The following is a 21,362-nucleotide window of genomic DNA, read 5'->3' as shown; positions in this document are numbered from 1 at the left end:
TAAAAAAATGACCAGGAATATTTACAAAAATAAATGCAAAGGATTACTAGCGACATTCTCTTAGAGCTGGGGGTTTTTCAGGAAAACCGCCAATATAATCATTTTTTGAAGACATAAGTATGTAATTAGACAAGTGTATAAAGTGAGGTTAGCAACCGTGAAGAGATGAGTTGCTAACTGTCGTTTTCACAGCAAATGTGAAGGCTCAAATCATTATGTTGGAGCACCAAAGCTTGTCTTACGTAAGTTTTTACACACGGATATGGCACAATCGTCCCCCGCAAAAGGCGCAACAAAAAGCCACACCAAATGGAAAGGTGAATGAATATAGCGGTTCTGCGGCTCAACTTTACATACGTATTTTGCAAAGAAGTTAAATTACTCCTATGAAGATCTTCCCGATATATTTATTTACATAAGAGATAGTCTGCTCCCAATTTCCTCTGTGTTTTCTCCAGACGGCATTTCACCACTACGATCAACTTGAAACTTGTTATAAATCCTGTTTAGTTTGTTATATTCGGAAACCGAAATACTTGCCTTTGTTTCAATACATGCTTCTAATAGGTCATGTTGAGTAATTAGTACTTCCCTTTCAGATTCTATGTCAGGCTTGTCTTGGTTTGCATCGTTCATAACAGTATCCTTCTCCGAACGTTTCTCCAAGTCTTTGATGATGTTTTCCGTTATTCCATCCTTATCTAGCTCTCCATTCTGGTTTATTATCTCGTAAATTAATTTACTATCATTTTGAGTGGTAAAAGATGCATTATTGTCCTCTTTCGTATTACTGGCTAACAGTCTATGGACGGCTTTTAGATAAGCATTATAACAAAGGCCTTGTAAATCAGCTCCCGAATATCCTTGTGTTTTCTTTATGATGGGTTGTAAAATGACTCCTGGAGCCAACTTTAGTTTACTTTTTGAAGTCCTTCCATGTCCAGTTATGGCACAAATAATATCGTGTCTTTCATCTTCATTTGGAATGTTACATAAGATACTCTTGTCTAGTCTTCCTGGTCTCAAGAGAGCTGAGTCAATTAAATCAGGTCTACTAGTAGCTGCAAGTACGTAAACACCATCTAATCCTTCAGCCCCATCCATTTGCGTTAATAATTGGTTGACAACTCTGTCAGTGACCCCCGAAGAATCATGGCCTCTCTTGGGAGCAATGGAATCAAACTCATCAAAGAAGAGAATGCATGGTTTCACCGATTGAGCCTTCTCGAAAAGTTCTCTTACATTTTGCTCACTAGCACCAATATATTTATTCAAGATTTCAGGACCCTTGACAGATAAAAAATTTAAACCACATTGTTGAGCAATGGCACTAGCAAGTAACGTTTTCCCACAGCCGGGATAACCATAGAGTAAAATACCTGATCTCAATCTTAAAGGACATTTGGCAAATATTGGAGCATATTTTGTAGGCCATTCTAATGTTTCTAGCAATAATCTTTTAACATTTTTCAATCCACCAATGTCTCCCCATCTTGTACCAGTATCCTTAGTCAGTTTCACCCCTTGAAGAGATGATGGTGTAAAGGATCCATGACAATGTAAAAATAGTTCTCTATCAATCACATTCTCTAAATTTTTACCCTCCATCATTGATATTTGTAGTTCATGAAACAATTTATCAACAAATCTTTCTAAATCTAATGGGGAATAACCCTCAGTCTCCAAGGCCATATCACTAAATGTTAAATCCGGATGTAGCTTCATTGAATTGACACTACTTTTCTCTTGAAAATAAGACTCTAGTAAACGTAATCTTTTTTCCCTATCTGGTGATTTTAATGTCCAAACTTTACTTATGATATGGGTGTCGAACAACTTCTTATTCAATGCATCTCTACTTTTGCTACTAAAAATAATTTTTATTTGGGGTCTTTTCTGAGAAACTTTTTCAATTAAATCAATTAAAACCGATGTTAACTTAGCTGAGTTACTATTACTAGTATTGGGAGGTGCTCCTGGTTGTTCAGAAACACTACCGTTCAGAATGAATTCCGCATTATCAAGGATAAGGACAGCTGGACTATACCAGTATAATAGAGAAAGCCATTCGTTAAAGAGTTTCTTTGCTTTATCAAAACTTAATAGTTCCGTAGCGGTTTCAAAGTTAACGTATCTTACATGGATCATATTTGGGTAGCTGCTTAATATTTTAGAAACTTCCGAAAGTAATGTTGTTTTCCCTGATCCAGGATGACCTTCAATTAATATCCCTTTTGATGATGTTATAGGATTTACTGCAAATAATATTATCTCCTTAATAATTTCGTTTAGAGCAACAGCTTTCCTTTTATTTTCAATGAGATTGGTGACAATATTCCGAGATAAAATGCATTCTCTTGGCTCATCTTCGAGTATTGTCCAAGATTCCTTAGTTAATGGATTGCCAACAAGATTGAATGCACTCACCGAAGGAAAAGATTTCGAACTCAATTCAATCTGAATTCCCTGTTTTAGGATTATCATACCATTGGTAATAATAGATCCTTTTAAATAATCCATCAATTGTTCTTGGTCATCTGTAGCTGCTTCCATTTCTTTCATAGTTGATAGTGTTTCCCCAATTGGGTTTTTGTCATTTTTGAATTTAACTTTACGTAAATTAACCTTCAAATCAATAGGACTCTCAATAATATGGGAAACAAATTCCACTTTTATTTTAATACCGTTTACTGGTTTTGTACAGAGCGTATTCCATACCATAGAAGATGGGATAAGAGCAGTTGTAGGTCGTCTGACCCCTGGTCTAATTGCTTTGACATTAACGGCTATACGTTCTGCCGGAAATATTTGCTGACTTTCTCTTTCCTTTTCATTTTTATCATCTTTTCCAAGTTCAAGCAGGTTATCAATAATAGATATAAATGCAAATTGAGATTTAATCTTACTTGGATGTATCCAGACAGTCATAGGGTCAGTCTGGCCGTCGTCTAGCTTCCACGCTACTGAGCGCAGCATCATTTGTTGCAGGACTTCAGGTTTGCCACTTGTCTCATTAACGTTTAGAACCTCTTTCCTTCGTATCTTATTTTCCTTAGGCTCTACAATAATCAATGAACCGTCAACGATTCTCCCCGTTTTCAAAGTTTTTGGTAATATTTGTTTAACTAAAAGTTTTACTATGATATTACCCACATAACATATAATTATGTTTCCAGTGGAGACAATTCTAGTTTGATGTAAGATTTCGTCCTGCAGAATTTCAGAATTTGACTCTATAACCTCCCAATCATCGCTAGTTACTGGTTCCACATGAACTTCGCTGACATAAGAATCTTTATCACATCTGCTGATGGAAATGTTTACTCTTGCATTGTTGTTGATCCCATATATAGATCCAATTAAGGGATGGATCATCACCACTTGATCACTTTTCTGTGATGTGAATCCATCCCAACCAAGATGGAAAGTGTGTTTCGGTGTCTTGATACATATATCAAAATCCTGGATGGGGTACGGCGTTGAGTCAAGCGTTTGGCATATTCGCTCTGGTAATCTTATAAAATTCCCTTTAATGGAATTGGAATATTCCACTTTGAGACCATGAAATTGTAGTTGGTTCATTGGATTGCTTGTCTACTCTTGTTTTTGGTTTCGATTCTTTCGAGTATTTCGGTTTCCCCAAATTTCTTAATCTCTTTTTTTCTTGAAGCATTGTTCCTGAAAGGTCCTACCTACAATTTTTGATCTTCTAAGTACGGTAAACAAAAAGTTAACTTCAAACATACAGCAAGAGGTGTTCAAGATGGCTATCCAATTCATATTATGTTTCAATAAGCAAGGTGTTGTAAGATTAGTGAGGTGGTACGAAATGTGTAATGGGGGTATGAATAGAAATGGTAACGCTGTAACAAACAACAATGCTAGTGATCCAAGTTCACCACAAGATCTCATTGCGCAAATTTATAGACTGATATCAGCTAGAGATCATAAACATCAAAGTAATTTTGTTGAATTTTCAGAAAGGACAAAATTGGTATACAAGAGATACGCTGGTTTATATTTCGTGATGGGAATTGATCTTCAAGATGAGGAACCCATTTACCTGTCGCATATACATCTTTTCGTTGAAGTGCTAGATGCATTCTTTGGCAACGTGTGTGAACTGGATATCGTATTTAATTTCTATAAGACTTACATGGTTTTGGATGAAATGTTTATAGGAGGTGAAATACAAGAAGTATCTAAAGATATGCTTCTGGAGCGTTTGAGTACATTAGATAGATTAGGTTAGTTTAACGGTTATTACGATATTTTATTGGATTTTATAGATATTGTTGCGACTAGAAAAAGGAGAATTCTTGGTTTTCTTCTTTATTGGATAAGATAGGTTGCACTAATTTCCATATTTCTTCTGAGACTTCTTCTATGGATTTATTGGTAACATCAACCAGTTTTAATGTATTAGAATTCGGGGTTTCGAATTCTGTGAATGCAGCGTAAAATTGTTTCTTGACCTTCTTTTGGAATTGAACATTCTCGTAACGTTCCTCACCAAATCCATCTCTCTCTGCGTCATCATTACTTTCATTAGTCAAGAATAAGGTAAGGTCTGGTTTCAAAAGTCCCTTATCAGGATTCAAGCACCACTGTAAGTCCATTCCATCAACATCCTTTGCTGCAGAGTATGCAATTCCTGAATACACATATCTGTCCAAAATTACATTTGTACCATTCAATAGGGTTTCTTTGATATTCTCAGCGACTTCCCATCTATTTGCAGAAAACAACAAATGCACTGATTGATTCGGTAAATTGAAATTCTTATCCGTCAAGTACTGGTTGATAAGTTTACCAATAGTTGTTGAACGGTCGGGAAATTTTATTAGTTGTGCATTGGGTTTTAATCTATCTGTGAGAATCGATGTTTGAGTAGTTTTACCAGTTCTGTCCAATCCTTCAATTAGAATCAATCTTCCACGTCCCATTCGCAATTTTAAAACTTCTTTGGATCTTTAATTGAACTACATCTGCAATAGTCTTGCCGACATGATTTCTATTTGAGATTCATTGAAGGTTGATATTGAGGTCATGTGTATTTTTTGGATTCATCAGTGAGAAATGTTTATTTAGAAAGATTATAATAGAACTCTCGGTAGCCAAGTTGGTTTAAGGCGCAAGACTGTAATTTAAAACACGAAATCTTGAGATCGGGCGTTCGACTCGCCCCCGGGAGATATTTTTTTTTTATGTCAATATCAAATAAAACCAAGTTGCTTGTTTCAAGGATAGTGTAGTGTTGTACTATCTAATTCAGGGACACATGTGAGCCATAACAAATATTTCAAAGTATTCGAATCGTGTTGCAATGCCTGCCTTTTTTTTTTGACAGACCTGGGGAATAACCGTAAAATACTAATTAGCTCTTAATAAATAATCTTATATCATTATATAGTTCTATCGCAAAGAATTTAAAAATAGATAAATATGCTCCAGCCATTTCTCTAGCATATTTTTTTTACTCCCAAAGATTTCCAAAAAAAAAAAAGTAATTAAATTATAATTCGTTAACACATTATTTGATCTTGATCGTCGCTCACCATACTCGTATTCTCCATTTCTGATTCCTCTGGTGTCACATCATATAAGCTATATTGTGCTAAATGCAATGGTTCAGTGTTTTGAATCGTATTAGTAAAATTGGCGGTGTCAAAGTATCCCTTTATCATATATTCTTCGACCTCGGAATATGTCTCTGCACTTTCATTACCATATCCTGCCGTCGCCGTATTATTATTATTATTGTTGTTGTTTTGTTGTGCGTTTGGAGACGATATTGGTGTTGGTGGTCTCTGAATTTGTTGTAAAACGGGAAAGTTCATTGTTATGGAGGTATTGTTTGCTGTCACGTTTATATTTGGGTCATTGGGGAATTGTTCGTTATTTAATATGGTATCTCGTTTTATTCTTTTCATTGTTGTCTGTTGGAATGACTCTAATTCGAGATTATGGGCGCTTCTCTTCAATGCGGTGAATGATCTTGCTTCGGGTGGGAAATGCGATAGCATAATGAATGAGTGTGTATGTTGTGGGAATGTAGGATAGGTGGTCCTTACAAGTAATTGATTGTAATGAATCTTGTCTATATGAGATCAATAAATAAGTAACCTTTTCTTCTTCCTGTTCTTTTTTTTTCGAGCCTTATTATTTTCAAAAAAATTTGATTCCGTTCAGGACGACAGAACGGGACGCGTTTTTCATTTTCGGATAGAGAAAGGAAAAATAAGCGCCCAGATCTATTGTCTTGGGGACAATAACCAGAGCTGGTGTGCATTCAATGGGACACCCAGGGTGGCGTGCCAGTTATTTAATTTTAAATTTCTAAAAATTTAGAAGCTGTTTAGGCATTTGGGTTTGCTCTAAGGCAACGTTATTAGAGCAAAACTGGATGCCGGATTTGTGTTTTACTTACCAACCACTACTTTCCAACTATTTTTGGATGTCCTACTAACCAAACACCACAGAAACAGAAAATAAAAGTAAACAGACGGGTTACCCGCAGCACGTGACGCGATTACCGCTTTCGGACAGTGGTAAACAGATTGGGCAATCCTTTCCCCTCTCGGACATGTTGTGAACCAATCTGGCAAGGGCAATGCGCATGGATCTCAACGCATCGATCCTTACTCTGCTAACCTCGACAAGGAAGGAAGGGAAGGGGCCAAATTTTTCACTGTCAAGGATGCCTTGGGAGGCTCTCGCAGGCTCACACAGGGAACGTATAAGACGCTAACAGCTGCAATTGCTCTCGAGAAAAGAACACCTTCCTGCTTAACACTGCAACTGCAACCAAAGCAACAATAAACATGAAACGTTCGACAAATATACTACTAAAGTGTTTGACTCTACTGTTCCTCGCAGGGAATACACTACTACTGATACTAATTATAATATCCGGTACAACAAAACACTACCCAGTGGATAGGTTCTACTGGGTGCAGGCCAATACTACGGGTATCCCCAATGCACCAGATGAAACAAGATGGACATTCTGGGGGGCATGCACCAGAAGTAATGGCGAAACCCTTTGCAGTGGAGACTTAGCACCTGCATATCCAATTTCTCCAAGGGATAACTTCAATACAGAAGTCAATGTTCCTCACCATTTTCTTTCAAATAGAGATGCATTCTACTATCTTACGAGGTTTTCCTTTGCCTTCTTTTGGATTGCATTGGCCTTTGTCGGTGTCTCATTCATATTATACCTTCTATCATGGATTTCCTCTACTGTCTTACAAGTTATCTTCATTTTGATGATTTTTGGCTTCATATTTAACGTGGTAGCTGTCGTTTTGCAAACTGCGGCTACGGTAATGGCAAGAAATGCCTTCCATGATGGTGACAGAAGTGCAGACATCGGTGCCGCACTAATGGGTATTGCCTGGGCTAGCGTGGCTGTTTGCATCATTGAAATGGCCTTTATTGGGTTCTCATTCATTGCAAACAAGTACGAAAAGGGCTTCAAGACTCCACCACATTTAGAACCACATACTAATGCAAAATTTGGATTCTTCCATCGTAAGAGAGGTGCCATCCCTCAGGATACTATAAGAACTCCAATACCAACAACACAAACGGAAGAACCAAATAACGTAGTCGTCCCTAATACAGGAACTTTGGGGTCTCCAGAAATCCCTCATAAGGGCATTAAGTTTTTCAAGATCAAGAGAACACATACCCCAGGTGATGACGATTCAATCTGATACCATCCTCCCACAATGACTTTTTTTTTTTCAACGTCTTTTCTTTCAACTCTAACTAACAAAACAAACAATCAAACATTCTACCCAATAATATGTAATTCATCTTTATTCACCTCAGTATATTTTAATAATAATAATACCCTCCCATTTTAATATATCTAAATATTCTCCTCTATTTTTCAGTTCTACACTCAACTGCGGATCTCGGATAACTGTCCCCCGGACAAGGAAGCTGGAAAAACATGAAAACTTTCCACAGAACCAGAAACACCATTTCTGGATTATCTTCAAAGTCCAAGATTCTTCCTACCCAGGGAACATCTCCATTTCCTTTGACCTCCATCCATCCATCCATCACCAACTTCTCTGTCAATACCACATTGTTTCACCATCATCCTTCAAATTTAATTTTTTTTGTTTAGATAAAGATCAAAAAAACATAGAATAATTAATACCGATCAAACCATTCAATCAATCAGGCTGCATTGTCTCATCCATCTCTGCTAAACAAAATCAAAGACATATGGATTACAATAAGAGATCCTCAGTCTCGACAGTCCCCAACGCGGCCCCCATAAGAGTAGGATTCATTGGTCTTTCCTCCTTCAAAGGCTGGGCAGTAAAGACACATTATCCAGCAATCCTACAACTATCTTCTCAATTTCAAATCACTGCACTCTACAACCCAGACATAGAGTCCGCTTTAAACACTATTCAACATTTGAAATTAAGTAACGCCACAGCATTCCCCTCTTTGGAATCATTCGCATCATCTGCAGACGTCGATATGATCGTGTTGAGTATTCAAGTCGCACAGAATTATGATGTATTGATACCATTACTGGAATATTCCAAGAAGAACCCAAATTTAAAATATTTATTTGTGGAATGGGCATTGGCATGTTCCGTTCAACAGGCAGAAACAATTTATAAAGCTGCTGCTCAAAGAGGTTTACAAACAATCATTTCTTTACAAGGTAGGAAATCTCCATATATATTACGTGCGAAGGAATTAATTTCAGAAGGTTACATAGGAGATATTAATTCTATCGAAATTGCTGGCAATGGTGGCTGGTATGGTTATGAAAGACCACAGAAATCGCCTTCTTACATTTTTGAATTGGGGAAAGGTGTCGACTTGGTGACAACTGCATTCGGTCATACGATAGATTTATTACAATACATGACGGGATCATATTTCTCAAGAATTAATTCCATGATCTTTAATAATATACCAGAACAAGAAGTAATTGATGAACATGGTGTAAGGACAGGTCAAAAAGTACCCAAGACTGTCCCTGATCATCTTTTATTCCAAGGAACTTTATTGAAGGGTAATGTCCCAGTTTCATGTAGTTTTAAAGGTGGTAAACCAACAAAAAAATTTACCAAAAATTTAGTTATTGACATTCATGGAACAAAGGGGGATTTAAAGTTAGAAGGTGATGCAGGTTTTGCAGAAATATCAAATCTAGTGTTGTATTATAGCGGTGTAAGAGCAAATGATTATCCAGTCGCTAATGGACAAGCAGGATATGATGCAGGGAAAGAAATAATGGAAGTTTATCATCTAAGGAATTATAATGCGGTAAATGGTAATATCTTTCGACTGTATCAATCCATTGCAGATTTCCACTATAATACTAAGCAAATTCCAAATCTTCCATCACAATTTATAATGCAAGGTTTTGAATTTGAAGGGTTCCCAACGTTAATGGATGCTCTAATTCTACACAGGTTGGTGGATAATGTCTATAGAAGTAATATATTGGGGTCTACATTAGATGTCACAAATATCTGCCACTATCCATGATAGATAGATAGATAGATATTAAAAAAAGAAAATTCTAATAGAAGTATAATGATAATGAATGTGAAAATTACAAGAGTCGAATAAATTTAATATTTTGTTCTTTGTACAATTAAATATAATGTTTACTTTAAAAGTTGCATAATGAATATTTTTTTTCCTGATTTGTATATAATATTTGACCGATAGATGATTAAGTTTCCATTATTTTTCTTCGTAGCTACGATAACAATGCAGAAACATCCAATATTCAATGTTATTTGGAAACTTAAAGAAATTGATCCAATACAGGCAATTTAACTCATTTCTACATGACACGTACAATCACATCTCAATTCCTGAGGCGTTACAAAATAGTCAATGTTATTGCAACAAGGTGAATGATTTCTTACCGGAGGAACTATCACTCGATCAAGAAGCACCTCTCCCAAGAAGGATACCTGTTTACAAGAGACACATAGCACTCATATCCCCTCATGGTGATAAAGAATGGCAAGTTAAATGGGGAAAGAATCTTAAATTGAATGAAACATGGCCTTACAATAGTTTGAAATTTTTACAGGGGAAGTTGAACATGAATGGAACCCCCACTTTATTAAGTGCCATTTCCCTACAAAAGAGTGACATACAAGGCTTAGCAAGGAGAAACAATAAAGATCTGACTTTCTTCTTGAGTATTCCTGAAATGAAAATTTATGAGGTGCATGAGACTGAGTTAGATATGTTTGCCAACTTTTTAAATGGAGAATCCAACTGGGCGCCAGAAAAAACTAAGGAAACTAAGAAGGATTGGTTATTCATATGTGGTCACATGCAACGTGACGAAAGATGTGGGATAGTTGGCCCAGCTATACTTGAGGAGCTGAAAAAGAATCATTTATGTCCCGAGAATAATATGGCACTTATTTCTCATATTGGTGGGCATAAATTTGCTGGAAATATTATAGTATATAAACAAGTGCAGAAGACCGATCAAAAAAGTGGTAATGTTGATAGAAAACTCGTTGATTGTCTATGGTTCAGTAAGGTCTTCCCAACTAACATCTCAATGGTATGTGAGAATCTAAGAAAGAACGTCATCATTGAAGAATTGTATCGTGGTGGTACTGAGTTGATCTCTGACTAAATTAATTTTTGCAATTTCTGTAAATAGAAAAATTAAACATATTCTTATATTATCTGTTGGATTTCAAAATGGTGTATTGTCGGGGTTTATCTTCTCCAGCCGCCATAGGAAAATTGCTTCCGGGAATGCCATCGTCAACTCCGTTCAAAGAAAGGAAATGGTTAGAGGAAACAAATGGGAAACAATTATGAATTGTTTATTACGGTATTATTACATGCAGCGTTACATTTTGGTCTATCTATATATAATTAGTTCTGATTTCATTAATATATCTTTGAATGTCCTCAGTATGGACTTTCTTGCCAATACTCCTACATAACAAAGTCTGTTCTGAAGAAGTAAAATTTAGGAATGATTCACACAAATCGCCATCAACTGTATTTCTCACAGGCGCATAATAGCCTCTATATTTAGAATGATCTCTTCCAACAATAGAATAGTACCCTTCAGGTCTTGTGTCTTCCTTCTTTCCGTGATGAGTATTCGTAAAGTCTATAGCGTCAGCAGTATCAGCATCGCTTAAATCTGAATCGTTTCCATCTGTCTTCTTCATGTATCGATTCAATATTAAGATATCGTCAGCTTCACTAACAGCCTTTTCAATTTTTTTCAACATTGTTATTTGTGATTTAGCCAATAAGGGTACCAAGCAACCAATAGAACCTTGCAATCCTGTGTATAAGATTGTGGGTCTATCCGACATTTGTAGTGATTCAATTATATGGAAATTCATAACGATATCATTTATGAAGAAATGATTCATTAATGTTAATTTAAATGGACATTCAAATATATTTGGCAGTTTATTTCTTAAATTTGAATCATGTCTTAACAACGATTTCAATAGCGTGACATTCGAATCCTGGTCAGCTGCAAGTTCAGCGATCAATTTGTTCAATACATCTTCATTTTCATCTGCTAATCTTAATGTCCAAACGTTCCCGAAACGATCACCACCGATTACTGTTGATTTATCTAAAAATGCCAAGCTTGTTACGTGTCTCTGTGTTATATCATCTGCCAGAGGTATGAAAGAATTTGTTCGTTGATCAAAGTGCAATAACGTGACAGATTGATGAATGTCCCCAACAGCTATTCTCTCATCTTGCCAATTTGCCATTTGAACAATACGGGTCATGGATGGAAGTGTCTTGGAAATGGACCTTTTCAAAAGTTGTTTCTTACCCAAGTCGTATAGTACTAGGAAATTGTCGTCATAGGGTACTAATAATAAGTCCTTGAAGGGAATCATACAATTCACGTTACCTTCTACATCTGTTGTATGTAAAAGTTCCAGAGTAAACTGTCTCGGTTTCCTTTTGATGAAAAATTGAAAAGTACATAATTTATTACTTTCTGTGGCGATAACTAAGTAATTATCATTTAATTTGCCAAATTTAGTAATGGCGGCAGCCTTGCATTTAAAATCAAAACTGTCACTGTTGGGAGTAGTCAAACCGAAATACGTACCAATTTCACCAGTATCCATGTCTACTAACCTGACTTTGCATTTGGAATCTGTGAGGGAATTATCAATTATAAGTTTATAGCTTGTTCTATTGTCATGAGTAAATGGTAAGATTTTTTTATTTCTGTAGGATGCCTTTTTAAGAATCTGATCCTCATCCTCATCTTCGTCCTCCTCTTCATCCTCTTCCTCTTCACTTTCAGCATCTGCTACTTCATCAGAATGGAACCAGTCGTGATACAGTGGGAAATCGTCCAGCTTCCCAATGATCAGACCTCCATTGGAGCCTAACCCCACACAACCATTAAGTGGTACATTCTCTGTGACAAAGGGGGCCACAGATTTCAAATATTTAGTACCATGAGGCATTGATAGAGGTCTAATATACGATAATGATTCATGGTTGTAACTTATCCATGTATTTAAGCCATGTATGACGATACAGTTTTGCTTAACCGCTAATTGTTCCTTCTCATCTTCGTCTTCACTTTCGTCTTCATCATCATTGGATGTGTGCCTCTCTAAGATGGAGACGGATGGTAGGTGAGATAGAGTAATTGGATTTGGACCTAAATATTTGGTTCTCACGTCAAATATGGTCCCATCTTTGACGTTAACATTGGAGTTCATGTAAACACCGTTATCTAACCCGACATGTAATTTAATGGTTTTATTATTGGATACCAATTTCAGTTGATTCACTGCTGATAACGTTGTTTGAAGCGAAACCACTTCCAGAAACGTATCTGGATCGTTGGAATTTAATGATACTATCTTTATTAGGGATCCCTTTGTACCAATGGCCATAATGTTGCTAAATGTTGTCGAGGACGAGGACTCGATTAATGAAATTGACGTGATGGGCTCATCGTCGTTAAATTCCAATCTTCTTTGGTATTCCATTAGTGAATCGCTTTGATCCATTTGGAAATAGACGATTTCATTATTGGATAATGATAGGATTAATTGCGTGTCATTACATTGAGCATTCGTTATGTGTATACCTGCTGGTGGGAACCAATTCAATTTTTCCGTAAAAGTTTGATTTGTGTCGATGTGAATTTGTCTCAGTGTGTTTGTACATATTTGAACAATGGAATTGGACCCCATTTTATTGACGTATATGGTCATTTCATCCTTTTCAATGAATGGAGATTTGTAAGGTAGGGTTAATTGTTCCATGGAATCGTTTGTTATTTGTAAAATCATGGTGGAATTAATGAAAGATAAAAACATTAACGAGTGTTTGGCTTTGATGGTCCAGATATTTCTTACATTTGGTGGTAGATTTGTAGATATTAAATTATTGAATCTTGTTGCATTGGATAACACGGTTATTGTATTTTCTTTTGAGTTTGATGTTATTAATTGTAATGGTGTGGAATTATTGACGGATGATGATAATAAGGGGTTATTTTTCTGTTGGGTAGATGCGATGGATAAATTCTGCAAAATGTCAGGTTTATACTCTTGCTTTTCGCCTTCTTCACCTAATGATTGAAATTGGAAAAGGTAATTCTTATTATCATTATACTCAGAGTTGGTAAACATGAATCCATTTTTAAAGATATGCATTGATGATGAAGGTAATATAGCGTCAAAAAATGTCATGCTAAAGTGTAAAGAATTGTTATCATCAGCATCAAATTTGTGTGTTAATTTATACAAATGACCTCTATTGGATTGTAATAGTATAAAATATTCATTTTTTTTCAATTTTTGCATGGTAGCTGATATTATAAAGACATCTTCATTAGTATCAATAGATGGCATGTCAATTTTTATATTTATGGATCCATTCATATCCTTGACGAGAAGATATTTGTTGAAACCTAGTAATACGCATGGGTTAATTGGATCTTGATCATGTTGCAGTATGTTCGGTAAAGCAAAGAGGAAACATACTGATGGGTCTGATATCTTAAAGAAGGCCTTCTTAATTATATGATTCAAACCTAGATCCAATAGATAAAAAATGAGAAAATAATTTTGATTTTCAATTTCAATGGATGTGAAAATTGGGTTATTATTTAAATTTGAGGGACAATCAACCATGGATAAAGTGAATGAGTTTGAATTTACCACTTCCAAGGGAGAAGATATGGATAGCGTGTCATCTCTTTCTGAGTAATCCAGTAGATAGAGCAATTTTTTCTGCTGTACAGCGGATATGGTTAAACATCGAGCCATGGAATCTATTGTCATGAACGAAATGGGCGAATTTTTCCTGATACCGGATCTTGCAAAGGGTTCATTGATCACAGGTACCAATTTTATCCTGGAATGCTGATGATACGAACACTTCAGTATAGTTAGATTACCGGCATCTGATGTTAAAGCTATAAATGAAATACGCGAACCCTTCGGTGTAAAAGCCTTCAATTGCGTTATCTTGAATTGGAAAATTGGCGATTGGAACAATTTACGCAATGTACCCTTTGATACGTCGTATATCTCTATATGTGTCTCCGTGGCGAGACACAGCTGCAGGGACGATGGCTTCTTGCCTGTACCAGCGATGTCGACGAAGTTCCCCGGGGCAGAGTGGACGTAGTTGGACTGTGTCTGCAGGGTAAGATGGTAGAGATATAGGTCCGAGTTCTGCAGCAGCATTAGCGAGTGATTGTGGTGTCGTTGTTGTTGCCCCTGCTGACTAGCTGGTTATCAATTGTCATTGTCATTGTTCTTATTCATTATAGCATACCTGCCAATGCAGATTACCTAATCAACCGTACAAGGGGATATCCTTACGTAACCCAGCCCTAACTTTTGTTGGTGTGGTGTGCGGGTTCCGAGCCCTCGCTGAGGTAATCACACACTCAATTGTTGTTGTTGTTGTTGTTCTCTGTCACTCGGTGGCAAAAAACGCAATTGCTCCCCGCTTCTTTTCGCTCTTTCCCTTCTTATTGTATTCGTATTTAATACCCCAGCTTTTGCTCTTGACAACACTTCCCTTCCTTTGACACACTTACTTCGTTCTCCCCCATCAGCTCCACCGCAACAACCCACGCCCTCTACCCAAACACCGCACCCACCATGGAGATCTACGTCAGACTGAACAACGACCTGGAAAACGACAACGCCTTCCAGATCTCAAGAGAGGACACTATCAAGGACAAACTGGTCCACATCTTCCCCAGGGACAAGAATCCAAAGTCTCTCTCAGATGTAATGGTGCTAAGACCAACCGTCTTCCATAACTACGCCCCAGACTACTTCTGCAAGTCCGTTCACCAAGGTTACTTGTCCGAGGGGGGCTGTCTCTTATTCCATTACGACGCCGCTGATGACAAATACTTGACCAAATTGGATGAGGATAAACCATTATTCGATCAATTATGGCCCGGTCAATTAATCGTCCCCAAATGGTCCTATAACAAATGGAACCTTTTCACTTATACCGCTATCATCTTGCTTTGGTTGTATACAGATTTACCAGACGTCGTCTCCCCAACTCCAGGTATCTGTGTGACAAATCAATTATCTAGAATGATCATCCCCATCCTGGAATACATGGAACGTCCAACTTTGGCAAGTAAGCTAAGAGAGGAAATCCAAGTCAATTATTCTTCATTCTGGGCTCAATGGGCTTTCTTCCTATTGCATGTCATTAAAGTCTCCGTATTGACTTTATTCTTAAGATTAGGGATCGCTAACCCAATCACTTTCAACCCAATTAAGGTCTATCAATTCCAAAATGGGAATGCGGTAAGTAGTGATCATGTTAAGGCAATCTTGAAATCTATCGGATGGATCGGTTCCAGAAGAGGTACTTACGATCAATATCAATCTAATTTCTACAGTTATACCATTAAGAAGTATGGTGGTCCAGTACAAGCTTACAGAGCCGGTGTCATTAAGACCGCTGCCAATCCAGGTGTCGAATTAAACGCTGGTGAAGGGTTCCAAACTCCATTGGATCAAAGATTTACTAATTCCACTTTTGAAACAATGGAATCTCAAGGTAAATTCGTCCTAAGTGAAGAATATTTCATCGAATTGGAAGACAATTTGAAGGAAAACTTGAATAAATGTAATGGCGACATTGGTAAGATGAATGAAGAAATTAGAAGATTTAGAAAATTCGGTATCTATGAACCATCTGAAAAGTTGGCAAAGATGGTCCAAAAGAGGAAACAAGTCGCCAAGGAGCAAAAGGAACAAGAAGAAGAAGTGCAAAAAAGTGCCAAATTGGAAAAGAAGGAAGCCAAGAAGGAACAATAAACGACCCGACCAACAATTATTATTATTTTTTTTCCCTCTCTCATTGTATGATAGTATCCTATTTTTATTTCATTTGATATATATTTGATATATGTACGTACGTTTTTTTTATCCCACCGTTTATATAATATAATAATGTAATTTAATTCAAGTTGATAACAAAAAAAAAATCCAAACAAAAAAACAATTCTTGCAACAGCACAACCCTAAAGACCAAAGCACTAACAATGATCCTTTCTCAAAAGATAAAGATCGCATTGATCCAATTCAAATCATCCAATCCATCTAAACAACTAAACCTTCAAAATGCACAAAAATTCATAGAAAAAGCCATGAAGACTCAACCAGATACAAAATTAATCGTTCTCCCAGAATGTTTCAATTCTCCCTATTCCATCACCAAATTCAAAGAATATGCAGAACCTATCATTGCAACAGACCTCTCCCAATCCCCCACATGCACTTTCCTCTCCAAACTTGCTTCCCGTTTCCAAATCATCCTCATTGGAGGCTCCATCCCAGAATGTGACCCAACCACATCCAAGATTTACAACACATCCATCATATTCAACGAACAAGGTCACCTCATCGCAAAACACAGAAAGATTCATCTCTTTGACATCGATATCCCCAACGGAATCACATTCAAAGAATCAACAACTTTATCCCCAGGCTCTCAACCAACAACATTCTCCACTAAATATGGTCAAATTGGACTCGGAATCTGTTACGATTTAAGATTCCCTGAATTAGCCATGATTGCCGCAAGAAAGGGCGCCTTTGCCATGGTGTACCCTGGTGCATTCAATACGGTCACGGGCCCCATGCATTGGCATTTATTAGCTAGAAGTAGAGCCATCGATAATGAGAATTATGTGGTGTTGTGTTCACCAGCTAGAAATTTGGAGAGTGACTATCATGCGTATGGTCATTCGTTGGTGGTGGATCCAAGAGGTAATATCATTGCTGAAGCTGGCGAAGATGAAGAAATCGTCTTTGCTGAATTGGATCCCTCGGTTATCGAACAATTTAGAAAACAAGTCCCTATTACTTTCCAAAGAAGATTCGATGTCTACCCTGATGTCAGTAAATAATTCAAAAGTTATTAAAAATAAAATATACTAAAAGTTACATAAAGAAATACATATAGTCAGATAAAGAAAGGAAAAAAAAAACGTTCTCAAATCAAATCACATCACAACGTACAAAGTCAAAAAACTACCCACAACGGCAAAGATTAAGGGTAGTTGGCCCAAAGATTTGTTTATGACAACCAAATTTGAGGCGAGTATGTCACAGTTGTTATGTGAAATGTTCCCGATAATGTGTTTCAACACGCTACCCTCGTCATCTTCGTCGTCGTCGTCATCAGTTAAGGCAGCTTTAATACTCTTGTATGTGGATCTTCCCACGCCATCTTCTTGACCGAAATAATTCAACACCGTTAGAGCAATTAAACCCTTTGTTAGATGGAAAATCATAGGATCCACTTCAATGGCATAGTCATAACGGATGAAATTAATGTAATATGAAACAAACACGGGTAGTAGTATGTTCACTAAGACCCAAATGGAAATTGGGGTCAAATAATTAATCAAGATACCGCATCCATCATCCTGTGCAATCAATTGCTTAATGAGGAAAAATAATTCCACGGAATAGAACATAGCATCCACGGTGGCTAATGTAGAGAGGAAATCTTGTACATTTTCATTGAATCTCTTGGTTCCATTGATCACGTCACTAACATATTCTTGGAAATTGAATTTGAATTGGTGACATTTATTCATGAAATTTTTCCCCAATTTAGCTTCTTCTTCATCAATTTCTTTGAAATTTAAAGTATTGAAATTCGTGGAGGATTCTGTCTTTGGTTCATCCGGCAATTTTTCATCTTCAGAACCTGAAGGTTGTTCGTCAGAGGCAGAAACCTCCTGGGAAGATGCTGATTCGTTCTTTACGGACGACCAAAAGGAGGATTCATAAAATGTTCTCAACTCGGGAAATTCATGTTCATAATCTAAGGGCTTCCCCAAATTTACCAAATAATCCAGGACAGCGTCCACAAGCACTTGCTTCTTGGAAGCCTGTGGTAAATCGTCAATCTTTAATTTTTCAGCTAAATCATGTAGCTCCCATTTTTTCCAACGTGAAAATACTGAGGATGACGGAGTACGTTTCACGGGTGATGATGAGGTAAAACTAGTAAACGAGGATGACATGTTGCTTTCTTGTTTGACAGATGTGTCTTGTTGTGCTCTTAGAAGGGCGTTTAAGGGTTCTTTGAAGATAATAGCAATAATAATAAACAAATAATTATTTATAAAGTCTGGGAGACGTTCTTGTTGACATTTGATATTTTCCTTTTTCCTTTTTCGGCCACGTTTTTTCTCTTGTTTCCTGTTTGTTTCGCGCGCCAATTTTGTTCATCTTGCTTATAGTTAATATATATAATTAATGTATTTACTACTCTAACGCCCTCCTCATGAATTGAACAGTATCGTCAAAATCTACTTGCACCTGTCGCGCAATCTCCCACGTCTTGCTGCCAGTGTAACTGCTCATAATCCCATCTGATATACTTCGCTGCAGTATTAACTGCAGATAATGAACACTTCTCGGTGTCTCATTCTTAATCATCTCTATCTCAATGATCTTATGCACAATCTTGTGATAATTACCTTCCTTTTCCAGGTTCAGATATAATTCATCCAGTAGTTTATTCTTGCTTTGTAATCTATTCAACACAGTGTCTCTATACAGTTTCAGTAGCTTCTCCCTCTTTGGATCAATTATATTGTTCCCACTACTGGATTTAGCAGCACTAGAAGTCATTGCTGTTGTAACATTCGGTGAACTACTTGAAATATTCAACTTGCCTATTATATCATCATCTAATTTTTGAATCTCATCAAGTTGTTTAGTTCGAAATTGTAAATATTTCCCCATAATTAACTTCTTTACTTCCATTAATTTTAAATTCTGGAAATTCAATTGTCCATTCATTAACGAAACTTTGAATATACTAGGAACAAATGAATTTTCAATAATTCTTAATATATCGTTGATATTCAGTTTACTCGTTTCATTTTCATCATTTGTGTATTGTAAGATTTCATTGATTAGCACATTATTCTGCACTTCATTGGTTATCTTGACGAGAGATATCTTGATGTGTGGTATTATTAGTGATTCATCATCTTCAATCTCAACATCGTTCTCCTTAATGGCTCCTCGTTCCTCCTTTAACTCATTCAATAAGAATGTGTATATTAGTTGTAATACCAACAATTCAGTTATGATTGGTTCCATTTCTCACACGTTTTGTCAATATCACCTTCTTTGTCTACTCTACGCATGGAAAATTGGTGATGTTCTTATTAAATTCACGAAATTGTTTTTCATGAAATTTCAACTAAAGAACACTAAACAAAAAACACTTTAATGAAAGACAAAATACTACGTCAAGAAATAGTGTACCAACCAAATTTACCGTGCACAATAATGTCCACAAGATGATTGGAAGTTACGTGTGAAATATACACTTCCAATAATGCAAATTTCTGTAGGGGCGGACTCTCATGTAAGTTTCGCAACCCATACAATACAATCATCGCCTTTTTACAACAGTACCTCACTACGCCAACATTTTAATACCTCTATTTCTTCTCATTTATACGTACAGACTTATTCTTTCCCCATCCCTTTATATGAACGCAATGTTGAACAGCCGTGTGATCGAAACTCCCTTCATTACGTACATCACTGAATGGATGTTTCCTCATATATATATATATATATATGTTTCCCCTTCCTTCTTTGCAACCATTCTATCCTTACCACCATCAATTAAGACAACTAAGGACAAAATAAGGGAAGATAGCATATCATGGTTAAGATTGCTATAATTACATACTCCATGTATGGACACATCGACAAGATGGCCCAAAATATCAAAGAGGGCATCATCTCTGCGGGAGGAATGGCGACCATCTATCGTGTGGAAGAGACCCTGAATGATGACGTATTGAAGCTTATGGGTGCACCACCAAAACCAGAGGGCATTCCCATCGCTACCATGGAAACATTGAAGGAATACGATGCTTTCCTTTTTGGAGTCCCCACTAGATATGGTAATGTGCCTGCTCAATGGAGTGCATTTTGGGATAAGACCGGTGAGCTTTGGATTAACGGATCCCTGGATGGTAAGATGGCTGGGGTGTTTGTAAGTACTGGGACTTATGGTGGTGGTCAAGAAGCCACAGTGAAAAATTTCTTGAATTATTTGACCCATCATGGGATTGTTTTCGTTCCATTGGGTTACAAAGAAACTTTTGCAGAACTGGGTTCGTTGACTGAAATTCATGGTGGGTCACCTTGGGGGGCAGGTACTTTGTCTGGCTCTGATGGGACTAGAACCGCATCGGAATTGGAATTGATGCTGGCTCACACTCAGGGAAAAGTATTTTTTAAAAGAGTATCTCAGTATTATGGTACTAGTAAAACACAAGGTACAACCTCTGCTACTACGGCTACTGCTAACAAACAGACCACACCCAAAACTACAGCAGCAACTGGTGCAGGAGCAGGTACCGCTGGAACGAGAGGGGCGGCACCAAACAGAGGGGTCCAAGGAACTTCCAATAGACAAGAGACACACAACCAATCCGGTAGTGACTGCTGTGTTCTCATGTGAGCCGCACTCCTTATTTGTTTGATTCTATACTAATTTAATTTTCCAATGACTACTAATGACTTTTCTTTACTTCCCCTTTAATAATAAGAGTTTTTATGTTAATTACTAATAATATAATAAGTGTATCTATTAATGTACTTGTTTTCTTTCCACCTTTTAAGGTTCTTTTTCCAAGTTCAGTCATTTAATGTTGCTCATACCACTGGCACTCATTTTCTTTACTATTCTTTGCTGGAGAGAAGTGCTGAACAGTGACACTGTTACTATTATAAGATCAAGAGTCTAATTATCAAGTTTGCTACAGCGGCTTCAACAAA

General features: G+C 36.9%; 13 protein-coding genes and 1 non-coding gene across 14 annotated transcripts; 8 read left to right on the top strand and 6 right to left on the bottom strand.

Moving 5' to 3' along the window:
* Positions 1 to 411: 411 nt before the first annotated feature.
* Positions 412 to 3,582, bottom strand: PEX1 (AAA family ATPase peroxin 1; the record flags this gene model as incomplete). Its single annotated transcript, XM_003677532.1, has 1 exon — positions 412 to 3,582. One exon carries the CDS (start codon positions 3,580 to 3,582, stop codon positions 412 to 414), a length of 3,171 nt encoding a protein of 1,056 aa, XP_003677580.1.
* A 181-nt stretch (positions 3,583 to 3,763) lies between these two features.
* On the top strand, positions 3,764 to 4,252 carry APS2 (Aps2p; the record flags this gene model as incomplete). The annotated part of the gene is made up of 1 exon (XM_003677531.1): positions 3,764 to 4,252. One exon carries the CDS (start codon positions 3,764 to 3,766, stop codon positions 4,250 to 4,252), a length of 489 nt encoding a protein of 162 aa, XP_003677579.1.
* Positions 4,253 to 4,301: 49 nt separating this feature from the next.
* CDC8 (bifunctional thymidylate/uridylate kinase) lies at positions 4,302 to 4,946 on the bottom strand (the record flags this gene model as incomplete). The annotated part of the gene is made up of 1 exon (XM_003677530.1): positions 4,302 to 4,946. One exon carries the CDS (start codon positions 4,944 to 4,946, stop codon positions 4,302 to 4,304), a length of 645 nt encoding a protein of 214 aa, XP_003677578.1.
* A 161-nt stretch (positions 4,947 to 5,107) lies between these two features.
* On the top strand, positions 5,108 to 5,195 carry NCAS0Gtrna8Y. Its single transcript is given in 2 exon segments — positions 5,108 to 5,147; positions 5,159 to 5,195. It is a non-coding gene; the product is annotated as a tRNA-Tyr (tRNA).
* Positions 5,196 to 5,525: 330 nt separating this feature from the next.
* NCAS0G03380 (uncharacterized protein) lies at positions 5,526 to 6,026 on the bottom strand (the record flags this gene model as incomplete). Its single annotated transcript, XM_003677529.1, has 1 exon — positions 5,526 to 6,026. One exon carries the CDS (start codon positions 6,024 to 6,026, stop codon positions 5,526 to 5,528), a length of 501 nt encoding a protein of 166 aa, XP_003677577.1.
* A 798-nt stretch (positions 6,027 to 6,824) lies between these two features.
* SUR7 (Sur7p) lies at positions 6,825 to 7,721 on the top strand (the record flags this gene model as incomplete). The annotated part of the gene is made up of 1 exon (XM_003677528.1): positions 6,825 to 7,721. The coding sequence occupies one exon, from the start codon at positions 6,825 to 6,827 to the stop codon at positions 7,719 to 7,721; it is 897 nt and encodes a 298-aa protein (XP_003677576.1).
* A 523-nt stretch (positions 7,722 to 8,244) lies between these two features.
* GAL80 (transcription regulator GAL80) lies at positions 8,245 to 9,534 on the top strand (the record flags this gene model as incomplete). Its single annotated transcript, XM_003677527.1, has 1 exon — positions 8,245 to 9,534. The coding sequence occupies one exon, from the start codon at positions 8,245 to 8,247 to the stop codon at positions 9,532 to 9,534; it is 1,290 nt and encodes a 429-aa protein (XP_003677575.1).
* A 250-nt stretch (positions 9,535 to 9,784) lies between these two features.
* On the top strand, positions 9,785 to 10,657 carry AIM32 (Aim32p; the record flags this gene model as incomplete). Its single annotated transcript, XM_003677526.1, has 1 exon — positions 9,785 to 10,657. The coding sequence occupies one exon, from the start codon at positions 9,785 to 9,787 to the stop codon at positions 10,655 to 10,657; it is 873 nt and encodes a 290-aa protein (XP_003677574.1).
* A 238-nt stretch (positions 10,658 to 10,895) lies between these two features.
* Positions 10,896 to 14,738, bottom strand: RSE1 (U2 snRNP complex subunit RSE1; the record flags this gene model as incomplete). The annotated part of the gene is made up of 1 exon (XM_003677525.1): positions 10,896 to 14,738. The coding sequence occupies one exon, from the start codon at positions 14,736 to 14,738 to the stop codon at positions 10,896 to 10,898; it is 3,843 nt and encodes a 1,280-aa protein (XP_003677573.1).
* A 423-nt stretch (positions 14,739 to 15,161) lies between these two features.
* GSF2 (Gsf2p) lies at positions 15,162 to 16,349 on the top strand (the record flags this gene model as incomplete). Its single annotated transcript, XM_003677524.1, has 1 exon — positions 15,162 to 16,349. The coding sequence occupies one exon, from the start codon at positions 15,162 to 15,164 to the stop codon at positions 16,347 to 16,349; it is 1,188 nt and encodes a 395-aa protein (XP_003677572.1).
* A 227-nt stretch (positions 16,350 to 16,576) lies between these two features.
* On the top strand, positions 16,577 to 17,443 carry NIT3 (putative hydrolase; the record flags this gene model as incomplete). The annotated part of the gene is made up of 1 exon (XM_003677523.1): positions 16,577 to 17,443. The coding sequence occupies one exon, from the start codon at positions 16,577 to 16,579 to the stop codon at positions 17,441 to 17,443; it is 867 nt and encodes a 288-aa protein (XP_003677571.1).
* Positions 17,444 to 17,539: 96 nt separating this feature from the next.
* On the bottom strand, positions 17,540 to 18,571 carry GTT3 (Gtt3p; the record flags this gene model as incomplete). Its single annotated transcript, XM_003677522.1, has 1 exon — positions 17,540 to 18,571. One exon carries the CDS (start codon positions 18,569 to 18,571, stop codon positions 17,540 to 17,542), a length of 1,032 nt encoding a protein of 343 aa, XP_003677570.1.
* A 244-nt stretch (positions 18,572 to 18,815) lies between these two features.
* EAF5 (Eaf5p) lies at positions 18,816 to 19,661 on the bottom strand (the record flags this gene model as incomplete). The annotated part of the gene is made up of 1 exon (XM_003677521.1): positions 18,816 to 19,661. One exon carries the CDS (start codon positions 19,659 to 19,661, stop codon positions 18,816 to 18,818), a length of 846 nt encoding a protein of 281 aa, XP_003677569.1.
* Positions 19,662 to 20,238: 577 nt separating this feature from the next.
* On the top strand, positions 20,239 to 21,045 carry NCAS0G03290 (uncharacterized protein; the record flags this gene model as incomplete). Its single annotated transcript, XM_003677520.1, has 1 exon — positions 20,239 to 21,045. One exon carries the CDS (start codon positions 20,239 to 20,241, stop codon positions 21,043 to 21,045), a length of 807 nt encoding a protein of 268 aa, XP_003677568.1.
* Between the last annotated feature and the right edge of the window lie 317 nt (positions 21,046 to 21,362).

This window comes from Naumovozyma castellii, chromosome 7 (genome assembly GCF_000237345.1).
Source record: "Naumovozyma castellii chromosome 7, complete genome".
NCBI lineage: Eukaryota > Fungi > Ascomycota > Saccharomycetes > Saccharomycetales > Saccharomycetaceae > Naumovozyma > Naumovozyma castellii.
The sequence above is the reverse complement of the archived record's forward strand: the minus strand, read 5'-3'. Positions and strand labels throughout refer to the sequence as shown.